Source organism: Ambystoma mexicanum, chromosome 3p, assembly GCF_040938575.1.
Source record: "Ambystoma mexicanum isolate Mex_15411 chromosome 3p, UKY_AmexF1_1, whole genome shotgun sequence".
NCBI classification, from domain to species: Eukaryota; Metazoa; Chordata; class Amphibia; order Caudata; family Ambystomatidae; genus Ambystoma; species Ambystoma mexicanum.
The window spans coordinates 838,098,816-838,112,512 of record NC_090925.1 but is presented as its reverse complement, the minus strand read 5'-3'; the positions used below and the strand labels follow the sequence as shown (position 1 = coordinate 838,112,512).

The following is a 13,697-nucleotide window of genomic DNA, read 5'->3' as shown; positions in this document are numbered from 1 at the left end:
GTTGGGTGCTGGACGCTCTCGCCCACAGACACACCCTAGAGTTCCAATGGAAGTGTCCACGTATACCACCAGTTGCCCGGCAGGAAAACCACGTCCCTCAGCTCCTTTTTGAGGTGCGGGCATGCTAAAAAAAAAAGGGTGTTATGGAGCTCGTCCCAAAGAGGCTCTGGGGCTCCATAGTGTACTCTCGTTACTTCCTCATCAAAAAGAAGACCGGCGGTTGGAGGCCCATCCTTGACTGCCGCCGTCTGAACAAGTACATCAAGTCTCAAAAGTTTCTGATGGTGACTCTTCAGCACGAGCTCTGGACTTGGAAGATGCCTATTTTCACATCCCCATACACAAGGGCCACTGCAAGTTGCTACGCTTAATGGTTCAAGGGCAACATTACCAATTTAAGGCCCTTCCCTTCGGATTGAAGTCGGCGCCAAGGGCTTTCACCAAGTGCCTGGCGCCGATAGCGGCGCAGCTGTGTCTACGAGGGATCCTCTTCTACCCATACCTGGAGACTGGCACATCCGGGCAAGCTCAAAAGACATCACCATCGAACACACGGCGAGAACCGTCCAAATCCTGAAGGATCTGGGGTTCTCAGTGAACTATGCAAAGTCCTGCTTGATTCCATCGGAGGACACACGGTTTCCGGGAGCCCGACTCAACGGTGTCTGGCGTCTCCGTCGGAGGAGAGATAGTGGCCATCTTGGGCAAGGTACAACGGCCGTTGGCCCTGAAGATCGCAAGGGTGAGGTCCATCAAGTCCCTGCTCTGCATGTCATCATGCAAATACCTCATTCGGCTGTGCAGGCTACGGATGCGTCCACTACAGGAGTTCCTTGATGCCCGTTGGATACAAGTTTCGGGAAGCTTTGAGGACAAGGTCACACTCGACGAGTTTCCGTCAAGTCATACGGTGCTGGGGAGTGCGCGCACATCTGTCCGCAGGCGCGGATTTACAGACCCCACCTCATCAGGAGACAATTCCGATGGATGCCTCCCTGGAAGGATGGGGAGCGCACACCAGAAGTAATTCATGCAAGCGGCCTGTGGCTACCGGAGGAGAAGACGTTGCACATGGTGTTGGAGCTTCAGCCAGTGTTTTGGGCTCGCAAGTCCTTCCTTCCGTCCCTCAAGGGCAAGGTGCTATGGTTCTTCACGGACAACACTGCCACAATATTCTTCATCAGGAAGTAGGGGAGAACCAAGTCCTCGGTGCTCGCCGTAGCTCAGGGGATTTTGCTCATCCCGTTTCATCTGGCAGGAGTGAAGAACACCGTCACCGACTCTCTCAGCAGGGAGCTGTGCTCTTGCCACAAGTGGGAATTTCGGCAGGACCAAATGGATCATCTGTTCCGCAGATGGGGCAATCCCCAGATCAATCTGTTTGCGACAGCGACGAACACCAAGTGCTGGAGGTTCACCAGGAGGATTCCCCAGCCGGGGAGCATGGGGGACGCGTTGTCTTTCCCCTGGGACGGCTTGTTTCTGTATGCGTTCCTTCCGTTGCTTCTTCGATTAGTCAATCAACAGACAGTCCCGGTGCAGGATGATCCTTGTCGCACCGGCGTGGCCGAGGCAGATCTGGTACCCAGACCTTCTGAACATGTCGGCGTCCCCTCCAGTTAAGCTTCTGGCGGTCGCAGATCTTCTCGCCAGGGAAGGAGGCGCAATTCTGCAACACGAGCCAGGATCGCTGTACCTGAAGGACTGGTCCCTGCAGCACCAGAGTTTGGGTGCTATGATCTCCCAGCGGATTGTAAGGAGTTGCTCGGCAAGGCCAGGGCTTTGTCTACTCTCAGTGGAATAGGTTTGGTGTCGTACTCGGAAGATCGACCCTCTACGAGTCACTGCTCCGCCGGTGCTTCCATATTTGTTGTCGTTGGCCAAGGCAGTGCTGGCCCACGCTTCTATCAAAGTTTGTCTGGCGGCTATCTCCTGCTACACCAGATCTCCTGGCCGATCATCCTTATAGTTGCATCGATTAATGAAGGAGTTCGTCAAAGGACTATTTTGCTCGTTTCCGCCGGTGAAGGCGCCAGCCCCGGCCCCGGCGTGGGTGCGCAACGTGGTGCTGAATAAGCTCATGGGTCCTCCGTTCGAGCCTATGCATTCAGCGCCACTGTAATTTTTGTTGTGGAAAACAGCTTTTCTTGTGGCCATCACCTCTGCATGACGAGTGGGAGAGATTCAGGCCCTCTCTTGTAAATCACCTTATTTGACATTCCACGAGATGAGGGTAGTGCTACAGACGCACCCCTCCTTCATGCCCAAGGTGCCGTCAGACTTTCATCTAAACAAGCTCTTGCTGTTACCTGTATTCTTCCTGACGCCTTCGTCTCTGGCTTGGAGGACTTTGCACTGGCTGGATGTGGCTAGAGCGCCGAAGTTCTATGTGGACCACACACAGTTATCGGAAGACGTCGCAATTTTTTGTGAACTTTGGCCCTGTGAACCATGGGCAGGCCCTCTCCAAGGCTTTCATTTCCAGCTGGCTCTCCGGCGGCATCAACGGTTGGCGAACCGACCGTTGCATGGCCGTCCGAGAGCCCACTCGATCCGAGCGATCGCTGCAACTACAGCGTTCCTGTCTGGTGTGCCCCTGCTTAACATTTGCAGGGCTGCTACGTGGAGGTCAACGCACACCTTCACAAAGTTCTACTGCGTCGACATGGATTCCAGGGAGCAGTCCAGAGTCGGCCAAGCAGTGTTGCAAAACCTGTTTGTTTCCTTGAGACGAGTGTTCCAGAGGGAAGCGTTGATTACTTTTGTTGAGCCTTGCCACCTCCGGTGGTTGTGTAATGTTGTACTGCTATGCATTTGTTATTCTTGAGCATGTGAATCCATGCCAGACCCCATGCTGGACAAGGAACATGTTACTTACGTGTAACTATTGTTCTCCAGCATGGTTCTGGCATAGATTCACATGCGAACTCTCCCTCTGTGCCCTCTACGACTCTTCTTGCTCATACTGCCACTTTACATGCTTACCAAATATGAATATGGCTGCCAGAGGAGGGGCTTAGGGAGAGGGCAGTCATTGGATGGGGGCAGTATGATAGTGATTGGTTTAGAGGAGAAATCCAGTTTGTAAGTGAAAATGAATTTTTTTTTCTTTTACCGAGGATTGCCGTCCTCACGCCCCACCTCGCTCTTGCCTCTTTCTCACCCCCCCTTTCTCACACCCTTTCTCACCCTCCCTTTCTCACCCCCTCTTTCTCACCCTCCCTTTCTCACCCCCCCTTTCTCACCCCCCGTCCTCTCTCCCCTTCTCTCACCCCCTCTGTCGTGCGCACGCCTCCCCTCTGTTGCGTGGCCTCCCTCCCTCCCTCTCTCCCCCCTCCCCCCGTCCCTCTCGCCCTCCCTCCCTACCTCCCTCTCTCTCTCTCTCCCTCTCTCCCCCTCTCTCCCCCTCCCCCTCTCCTTCCCCTCCTGCCCCCTCCCTCACTCCCTCCCTCTCTTCGCCCCTCTTCGCCCCCCTCCTCCCTCTCTCTCCTCCATACTGCATGGGCATCCTTCACTAGTGACGGGAGACTGAACGTTTTTCACCAGAGAAAACCTTCTAGTTTAAACTTAGAGGCGCGGCTCTGCGAGCACGTGCTCCCCTGACTCTACACACATGCGCTACTCCTCAAGCCCCCTTTCCGCGTCGACTGGAACGGGCCGATTTCACCAGCGCTCTTTGGTTTGGCTTCGACCTTGTTATACCACGTGCTCTTACCCGATACGTTCCTCTGTCTTTGTCTTTTTTTTTTTATCAATCAGGTACTTGGTCCTCCATGGCGTCGCACTCCTCCCCGTTGCATTTCGACGCCAGCGGGCTTCAGCAGGTGTCCAGCCCGCGAAGGGCTGTTTCCTACATCCGATCCCCACACTCTTTGCCTCTGCTACCTTGGCACTGTGTGCTCTGAAGAACAGGCTAGCTCGGTGGAGGGAGCTCTTCGAGAAGTCGTCTCCAGAGGACCTGAAGACATAAGTCAAGGCCCAAGGTAGGGCCGCTTTTTTTCCATCGCAACCTGCAAGGGCAACTCCTTCCCAAGGAAACGCCCGAGCAGGAGGAACCTTGCAGGTTCTCGCACCAGCACTGGTACGAGGCTATTTCACCTACCACCCGCCAGGCCGAGGCGTTAGTAGATCCTTCCAGAAACAGTGCTGAGGGACTGCAAGGTTCTTTTACCGGGTGTACACCTGAGGGGCTACCTGCATGCAGCACTATTGGCGGTACTTCCAAGAGCAACACTCCTACCAGACCCCGCCCTGAGGTGCATGGTAGGTCTCATGCTCCACAGCCAAGGGTCCTAGAGGAGGCAGGGCCCAGTGAGCCAAGCACCACATCTTTGGCATGTGGCATGCAGCTTGACAAGATGGCCGGCACGCCAGACAAGATGGCTACTCGTCCGATACCGCCCCTTGGAACGGAGCAGGTGGGAGAACGAGTTACACAGTGGGACTGGTGTTAACCAGGTACGTGGCCTACAGCTTCACAGGGCAGGATTACCCCACAACCGGCTAGACGGAGTATGCACCGGCCCCCTGCAGCAACCCTCTACCTCGTCAACATCACCTGCCACCCCACTGTCCTGTGAGGACAAGTTCTTTGAAAAGTTCCTCACGCTCATGAGATCTCCTCAGATGGGGGCCATCCTTCGGGATTTGATCAGGGACATGCTCCCTCCGTTCCCTCCGCCTGCACCTATAATCATTCCTCCTAGGGCTCCAGCGCTGCAGGCCCCGGTACAGTCCATGCTGCTCTCGCCGGCTCCTTCGATTCCGGCTCCCCTTGCCCCCAACAGTTAAAGTGGTTCCATACCGCAGCCCTCGGCGCCCAGCACTTCTCCACCAGCGCTGGACAAGCCGTACACCTTGGTGGACACTGATGAAGAAGAGGACGCCGTCGTCCGCCAAGGCCTTCCACGAACGGCTCGCAGGTTTGGCAGAGTTCCTGCGGGCTTCCTCAACCAGAGGTCGAACAACCGGAGGCGGGGGTCCTGGCCGAAGTCTTCACTCTGGGCCCTGCGGCTAGAACGGGAATCCTGATGCAGAAGGACATTGTCGCCTTGGCCAAAAGGGGTGGCTTAAGCCCCACTCGACACAGTCTGTCAATTGGCGCCTCGATGCCAATTATAAACAGATGGAGGGGGATCCACTCTCACTGTCGGCACACCCTCAACCCCACTCTTCAGTGATCACTGCAGCGTCACTCTACTCAAAGCCTCAGTCGTCCTCGACCACCTCGCCCTCAGCGCTGTTAGGCAAGGAGAAGATGATTTTGTAGGTTTACAGAAAGAAGCTTTATTCCAATGCCTCACTGCACCTTCATCAATCCAGCGCGAATGCCATGCTGGCAGCCTTTAACCAGAGGCTTTGGCGGGAAATAGCCGACTTCCTTATAGAACATCTGGTGCAGAACCAAGCACGTTTAAAGGCGGGACTGGCGGAGGCTGAGTTGGTGGCACAAGACATCATGGAGTTCACTGTGATCCACATTGACACCCCTGGCCGGGCCATATGCATTGCCACGGACTGCCTGGCTTTGGGCTACTAAATTCAACCCAGACGTCCAGGAACGCATATTGGACCTTCCATTCGAGGGTGGCAGCCTCTTTCACTCCACCACTGATGAGGAGCTAATTAAAAAGAAAAACAGTTCCCAAACTGCAGTGTTTTTATCCTACGAAGACCACGCCCAAGGCATATACCCATTTGCATCAATGCTCCGATAAAGGGCGGGCGTTTGGCGGATCCCAGGGCTTCCAAGAACGGAGGTCTAGGCAGCCTGACTGTTCTCAGTCAGCACTGGCGTAAACAACAAAAAGGGGGGAGAAAGGGCTTCTTTCAGTCCCCCCCGTCCCCTCTGCAACAGCCTCAGAGGGAAAGAAGGCATAACGCGCCCCTTCGGGTCCACGTGTCTCGGGTGGGGGGGCAGGCTTGCCCTGCACACACAGTTTTGGGCGCAGAGGTTAGCGGACGCCTGGATCCTATATTTAGTATCCATGGGCTACTGTCCGCTGATTCCTCCCTCCTCCCCTCCACTCCCACAGATTGGGACAGCAACTGTGTTGGTGGAAATTCGGTCACTCATCGAGAGCCAGGCAATAGAAGAAGTTGCAGCCACCCAGCAAGGCTTGGGCTTCTACTCCAGGATTTTTGCCATACAAAATTAGAACCAGGCTGGCCTGAGAGTTGTGTTGGACCTCTCCTCCCTTAACCTTCAAAAATTAAAGCTGGTTATGCCAGCCCACATAGCAGATTCACTGTGCAGGGGAGACTGGATGTGTTCCCTGGATCTGAAGGGCGCTTATCCGCATGTCCCCATTTGGCAGCCTCATCGATCCTTTCTGAGGATCAGGATCATGGGCTGCTATTTCCAATACAAGGTTCTACCCTTCGGCCTCAACTCGGCCCCCCAGAGTATTTACTAGACTAATGACTGCAGTAGCGTCCCTCCTTAGGGCTCGAGGCTACCGCGGCTACCCATACCCGGACAACTGGCTCCTCGGGAGTCAGTTCTCCGGAGGCGATGCATCACGCTTCCTCTGCTCTTATGACCGCTCTCCATGAGCTGGGATTCTCAATCAACCTCAAGAAGTCTCAGTTGCAGCCTGCCCATATCTTTTCCTTTCTGGCCCTCATATGGGACACAAGCTCAGAGTTTTCCCCTTGGAGGACAAGATCATGGCCATAAGTCACCGCCTCAGCTGTGAGGTGATCTCTGTGGTACCAGCATTTACTGGGATCATGGCAGTGGTCCTACAGGCCGTCCCCCACACGAGACTCCAGGTGAAGAGATTACAGCTGCACTTTGCCGTCTTATGGAATCAGTAGTGGGGCTCCCAAGCGAAGCTTGTCAGCATTCCTCCTTCTCTCCACCAGGCCTCACCTGGTGCTCCTGGGACTGCAATCTGCAGAGATGCAGGCCCTTCCGGCAGGCACCCCCTCAAGTCACCATCACCACACATTCCTTCCTGGAAGGATGCAGGGTCTACTCTGGACAACCAGTGACCATGGAGTCTGGTCCCTGTAGGAGCAGCAATCCCATATCAACTGGCTGGAGCTGAAAGCTATCTGGCTAGCGCTCGAAGCTTTCCTTCTGCTCATTGGGGTAGGGCTATTCTCAGCCAGACGGACAACTCCACAACAAGCAGGGTGGCACCAGGTCACCTCCGCTGTGCAGCCTAGCAGTCAGCTTGTGGGAGTGGGCCTTGGAGAACATCTACCTGACTGCAGTCCACCTCCCGGGGGAGTCCAAACTGTAAGCGACAGGCTCAGCAGACTGGGAGCGGACAGTTACGAATGGCAATTCAACAATCAGGTTCTGGGCTTCCTCAGGTGGACCTCTTTGCCTCCTGGTCCAACAGGAAGTGCCAGCAGTTTGTGTCCTAGCAGGGCATGGCCCCGGGTACCTGGACGACGCATTCCAGATACAGTAGAATGGCATGATGGCATATGCATTTTCTCCAACATCCCCGATCCACAGGGTGATCTGCAAGATAAGGGAATCTGGACACCTCTGCATCATTCTGATAACTTTGTGGTGGCCTGCAAGACCGTGGTTCTCGAGCTCCTCAGCCTCTCGGACAGGCCACCCTGCACCTGCTGCTGGGCCCAACTCACCTCCTCTTGCAGCAGAGGAGGCAGGGTCATCCACCCTGCTCCACAGAAATGAGCCCTTGCTCCGAACGGGTCACACTGAAACATTTGAGCCTGTCTCATGCTAACCAGGGCATCATTCAGGGCGCTAGGAGCAAGGCTATTGGCAGCCAGTATAAGAGTAAATGGACCAGGTTCTGTCACTGGGCGGACTCTAAGGAGATAGACCCTCTTACTTGCATATGGACGATGTGCTCCCATTCTCGGCACACCTCGCTCACACAGGGATGCAAATAGACACCTGTCGCACCTACGTGGCAGCCATAGGGTTCTACAGGAATTCTGAGGAGGAGGTATTCTCCAACCCGATGGTTAAGCGGCCTCTGGCAGGCCTCACCAGTCTCTACCCGCCCATCAAGAAGCCACACCCTGTGTGGGATCTTAATGTAGTGTTGGGCGCCCTAGCGCACAAACCTTTCGAACCAATGACATCCACGGACATCAGGTTGGTCACAGATTTGTTGGTGGGTCTCCTCTGCTCGCAGAGTCAGCGACATCAAGGCTCTGGTGGCATCAGAACCCCATACTACTTTTCACAAAGATAAGGTGGTCCTGAGAACGCACCCTGCGTACCTACATAAGGTAGTTTCTGCTGTCCATCTAAACGAGGAGATGATTTGATCTACGTTTTGCCGATCCTAAGGACGATGCTCAGAGGGTCTAACACTGTCTGGATGTCAGACACGCTCTGAAATTATATCTGGACGGGACCAAGAGCTTCTGCAAGTCGGATGCTCCGTTTGTCACCTTCGGGGGGGCGGGGAGGGGGGTCAAGGCTCGGTTATCAGGCATCCAAGTACTCTAGAGCAAGGTGGATGGTTTCTTCCATCAAGGAGGCCTATGCGGGGCAGCACAAACCACTTCCAGCTAACATGCATGCCCACGCTGTCAGAGCCGAGGCCACGGCTGTCGTATTCCAGCAGCAGGTCCTGTGGCAGGTCATCAGCAGGGCGGCCACCTGGGCCACTCCTTTGGCTTTCTGTAAACACTACTGTTTGGACGCCAGCTCTAAATCAGATGCCGCTTTTGGACAGGCGGTTCTAAGGAACTTGTTTGTTTAAGGAGGATCATCTCTCCACCCTGGGATTACATTCAGTTGTAATCGCCCATGCAGTATGAAAGAAAGGGGGGCGGGACGTAGGAGTAATTATAGTTACTCACCATAGTGACTAACGTACTCCTGGTCCATAGTCCCCTTTCCTCCTTGCGTCCCACCATCCCCCCTAATAATACTGGTGTCATTAGGCTATGTAATCTTGTCGACCTGTCAATGGGAACTGAGGAGTGGCGCCGGTGGGCGGAGTCAGGAGAGCACATACTCTCAGTGGCATGCCCCTGCGTGCTTCTAAATTTAAAGGGGAAGATGTTTTTTTCTGGTGAAAAAGTTCCATCTCCTGTCCCTAGCAAGGGGCGCCCATGCAGTATGGAGGAAAGGGGGACTAAAGACTAGGAGTATGTTAGTCACTATGGTGAGTAACTATTAATCTCTTGCGCACTCCCGCTCTCTTTCTCGCCCCCTCGAAAAGCTAAGAGGATCCTTGCTTCCCCATTTCATGGCAATGTTGCATTTAGCAATCATAAATTGTATTTGTTAAAGGGATTACCTCCCCAGAAGCCAAGGAGGAGTAGTTTGGTCTCTTTCTCTTTCTTTATCTTTATTTCTCTTTCTCTTTCTCCCCCCTCTTTCTCCCCCCTCTTTCTCCCCCCTCTTTCTCCCCCCTCTTTCTCTCCCCTCTTTCTCTCCCCTCTTTCTGCCCCCCTCTTTCTGCCCCCCTCTTTCTGCCCCCCTCTTTCTCTCCCCCTCTTTCTGCCCCCCTCTTTCTGCCCCCCTCTTTCTGCCCCCCTCTTTCTGCCCCCCTCTTTCTGCCCCCCTCTTTCTGCCCCCCTCTTTCTGCCCCCCTCTTTCTGCCCCCCTCTTTCTGCCCCCCTCTTTCTGCCCCCCTCTTTCTGCCCCCCTCTTTCTGCCCCCCTCTTTCTGCCCCCCTCTTTCTGCCCCCCTCTTTCTGCCCCCCTCTTTCTGCCCCCCTCTTTCTGCCCCCCTCTTTCTGCCCCCCTCTTTCTGCCCCCCTCTTTCTGCCCCCCTCTTTCTGCCCCCCTCTTTCTGCCCCCCTCTTTCTGCCCCCCTCTTTCTGCCCCCCTCTTTCTGCCCCCCTCTTTCTCCCTCCCTCTTTCTCCCTCCCTCTTTCTCCCTCCCTCTTTCTCCCTCCCTCTTTCTGCCCCCCTCTTTCTCCCTCCCTCTTTCTCCCTCCCTCCCTCTTTCTCCTTCCCTTTCTCCCTCCCTTTTTCTCCCCCCCTCTTTCTTTCCCTCTTTCTTTCCCTCTCCCCCTCTTCTCCCCCCCCCTCTCTCTCGCTCTCCCCCCCCCCCCCCATCCTTCACATGCATGTCTCTGGTGTCCAGTCAACTGGTCGACAACAAACTGGTCGACTGCAATTTGGTCGACACCATTTGGTCGAATGCCAAATGGTCGAATTTTTATTTATTTATATATATATATATATATGTGTTTTGTGGGTTTTCGTGTGGGGAAAAAAAAAGAAAAAAAGGGGGTTGGGGGTTGGGGGGGGGTTGGGGGGGGGGGGGGGGAGACCCCCCCAAAAAAACCCAAAAAATGGGTAAAAAAAAAAAAAAAATCGACCATTTGGCATTCCATCAAATGGTGTCGACCAATTGTCCTGTCGACCAAATGTTTTCGACCATTTGACTGGTAACCCATGTCTCTATCACACAAATTGACAGAGGGTCTAGTAAGATTGTTGTTTTGTCCTCCCTATCTCCCCCCCCTTTGTCTTGTTGCGCCTAGCAACACTTGTGTACAGGCGCGTTATAAATGCCATATCATATCTTGCTTATTCATGTACTTTTATCCTTTGCTCTTCCGTCATAACACTCTTGCTTTGATCCCCTCCAAAATTACAATTATATTGGAATTCATATGAAACTGGGTGTTGCAGTTTGTGACATGCTATTCATAGGTCTGTGGACTGACATGATGGGTGACAAGATGTAAATGTCCAAAAGAGATGTCAGTCCTTTTTTAAATGCTTTTCTGGGGCCAAGTATGATATTGCCTTCCAGTTCTAAAGGATTTAATGCAAGGGCTAAAGTGTTCTAGAATAGCCATGGTAATTGTCTGTTTTTGTCTTCATTAGGCAAGGAACTCCCAGCTATGCCATTCCCTCTCAAGAATCCAGTTACAAGACGAGAAGACTTGAAAACAGCTACCGAGACTCCTATTCCCATAGGACAAGTCTGCAGTATTCACAGACAGCTCCTCCATTTCAGAGCAGTGATCCTCATTATCCTTCTTATAGCCAACAGTATGAGGGCACTGTTGCTTCGTCCTCATCTGTGTCCACCTCTGTCACTGCTGCTGCCCTGGTGGTCCCTTCTACATCTTCATCGTCCTCTCATCACAAAGGGGGCAGCAGATACCTGCGTCATTCTGAGGGGCGCTCTTACCACAGCCATCGGGAGGAGACATCTCACCGTTCTCTTCACCGAGAGGAGCCGGTTTTCCACCATCGGCACAGAAACCATAACCAGCGAGAGGAACTGCCAGGTGCCTCATCTGGGACCTATCCTCCCCCACCTCCTCCTCCTCCACCACCACCACCTATATCTGAGGTCCCTCTCTTTCAGAACAGCCATAATTATGGCCAACAGGGTGAGCGGTTTACTGCACAGAACTCTTATCCCCCTTATACGAACCTAAATGAAGCACCTCCTCTGCCTCCTTCAATTCCAGCCCTTATGGATCAAGTCTTCGACCATCATATAGGGGATAAAGACTACAGGCTTCTGCCAATGCCCACTGCTGCTGTTCCTCTCTCAGACAATTTCTTACTGAACAATGTGTCAGTGTCTGAATTCTTTTCTCAGGAAACAAAGGAGGTTACCAGCCCTGTTGCTGCTGCTGCTGTTCCTCCTGCTGTTACTCTTCCAACCCTTGTGGAGGAAAGGATACAGTCCCCTAACCCAGTACCAGTCTCCCCAGCCAGGTCGGGGTCCCCTGCGCCAGACTTCACTAATGAAAGTGTTCCATTTGCTCATCACAGCAGCCTCGATTCACGGATTGAGATGCTGCTGAAGGAGCAGAGGTCGAAGTTTTCATTTCTGAATTCAGACTCTGAGGATGATGAGAAGGAGCCACAAGGCCCGTTCACACCACCGCCACCTCTGCCAGTCAGCTTTGAAGATGTCGTAGGTCCAGAGATTGGACAAAGACGAGAACCTCCAACCACAAATGGCCAAGACCGGGTGAGTAGTGTAACATGGGTGAATTTTGTGATGTAGAAATCTATCCTCTTTATGCAAATTCTTTTTCAAGTTGTATAATTGATAGCCCATCCAGGATTGCTCATCAAAGTTTCGCTAAGTTCATGCTTTCGTTGCAGGTGAATAATAACTTGCATAATGAACTCATGCTTTCAATAGTCGATTATCACACATCCTCAAATGCAAAATTGCATTACCTGAAGGAGTATCTGCTGTGAAACTAATGATAAAACTATTGTTTGATACTTCTACCTTTCCCTGGTTGGAAGTCTCCAACTAAACCTTAAAAAGTAAGAAGTCTCATGTTCTAATAAAAATAAGATGGAGAGGCTTGCAGAGCAAAAACGATTCAGAGTTTACACCTTAATGAAGCATATCTCAGTCTTGATGTCTTGTCAAACACCTCTGGCTAACCTCTGCTAATTTGGAACTTTAGAATAACTATCTACCTTTGTAGAACATTCTATTTGCTAACTGATGGTGGTGGTGTTCTTTAGCAAGAAATTCACCGTAGTTCACAAGATTAGATTATGGCTTACTGCCCAGTAGCTATCCTGAATGGCTTTCTCAAAGGTTTCTTCCATTACCTTTTTGAAAAATTCAATTAAAAGGTTATTCAGAATAGAAACTGTACACTTGTGTCCATTGTGCCTTCTTTTATAGGAATTTGAAGTCCTTTCCTTTGGATGTAACCAGAGTAGCCAGAAGGTGTGGGCTCAACCAGCTTTGGCCTCATTCATACTTGGTTTAATTTGGCACCTTCAGTTGGTCTATATCTCTTGACGCTGCAAAGGGCATAATACAGCTCTGTTTGTTGCAGAAAGAAGCAGGTCAACCTAGTATCAAATTTCCTTTTTAAAATCCTTTTGATTTTCTTTTTCTACATTAGTTTTAGAATCCCTCAAATCGCATTATTCAATTTGTAGACATTGCAGATATTCCTTGACTGTTCACAATCCAGATGGTGTCTGATATCAGCTGTGCTTAACTGCACTGCTGGCAAAATTATTTTGGTGAATATCGAAGGCAAGTTTGTATACCCTTTTATTTTTTCATACTCTCCAACTTTAGGTTACTTATTTTTCCCACTTGTGTCTGAAAATGTCACCAGGCGACACAGAAAACCCCCTTTGCTTTTTTTAGACATAAGGAGGTTCCCAAAAATACGAAGCAAATTATGGTTACCCCTCTTAACCAAAAAAGCTGGTAAAGATTCCAGTGATATATCCAATCGAAGACTCCTTATTAACACAGCCTTTTTCTTGAAAATCTTAGACAAAGTAGCCCCAAAACAGTTCCAGGACTTTCTAGAACACAAACATTTCTTCCATGGTATAAAATCAGGCTTTATACCTTACTATAGTACAGAATGTGCACTCCTGGATGTGCAGTCAGTTATGCTGGATATTACTGACTCAGGCAGATGTGGCCTGATGGTCCTTTTGGACCTGTCAGTGGCCTTCGATTTAATGGACCATGACACTCTTTTGGTAGCATGAGGTAAAACGGGTAAGTGCTCACCCTACGCTAGAAAGTGGATCTACTCTTTCTTTTGTCCGATAGGCTCTCGGCTGTGCATTGGGGCGAGACCATTTTGGAATATGCTCCCATTTCCTTTGGAGTTCTACAGGGGGATTTGCTGTCCCCAGCTTTATTCAATGTCTACAGCAAACGTCTGTATGATATGTTGGACAACATGAACATCCATTTCACCAGCTATGGTGATGATACTCTGCTTTTGCTGAGACTGAAGGGTAACTATGAACAGGACACTGTC

General features: G+C 51.8%; 1 protein-coding gene across 4 annotated transcripts in view; it reads left to right on the top strand.

Moving 5' to 3' along the window:
• The window catches only part of SETD1A (SET domain containing 1A, histone lysine methyltransferase), a 1,694,645-nt gene that overhangs the window by 727,262 nt on the left and 953,686 nt on the right, over positions 1-13,697 (top strand). For all 4 annotated transcript variants that reach the window (XM_069651930.1, XM_069651928.1, XM_069651929.1 and 1 more), the window contains exon 8: positions 10,795-11,902. In XM_069651930.1, the coding sequence (XP_069508031.1) occupies positions 10,795-11,902 (1,108 nt within the window). The remainder of the gene's footprint in view (positions 1-10,794; positions 11,903-13,697) is intronic.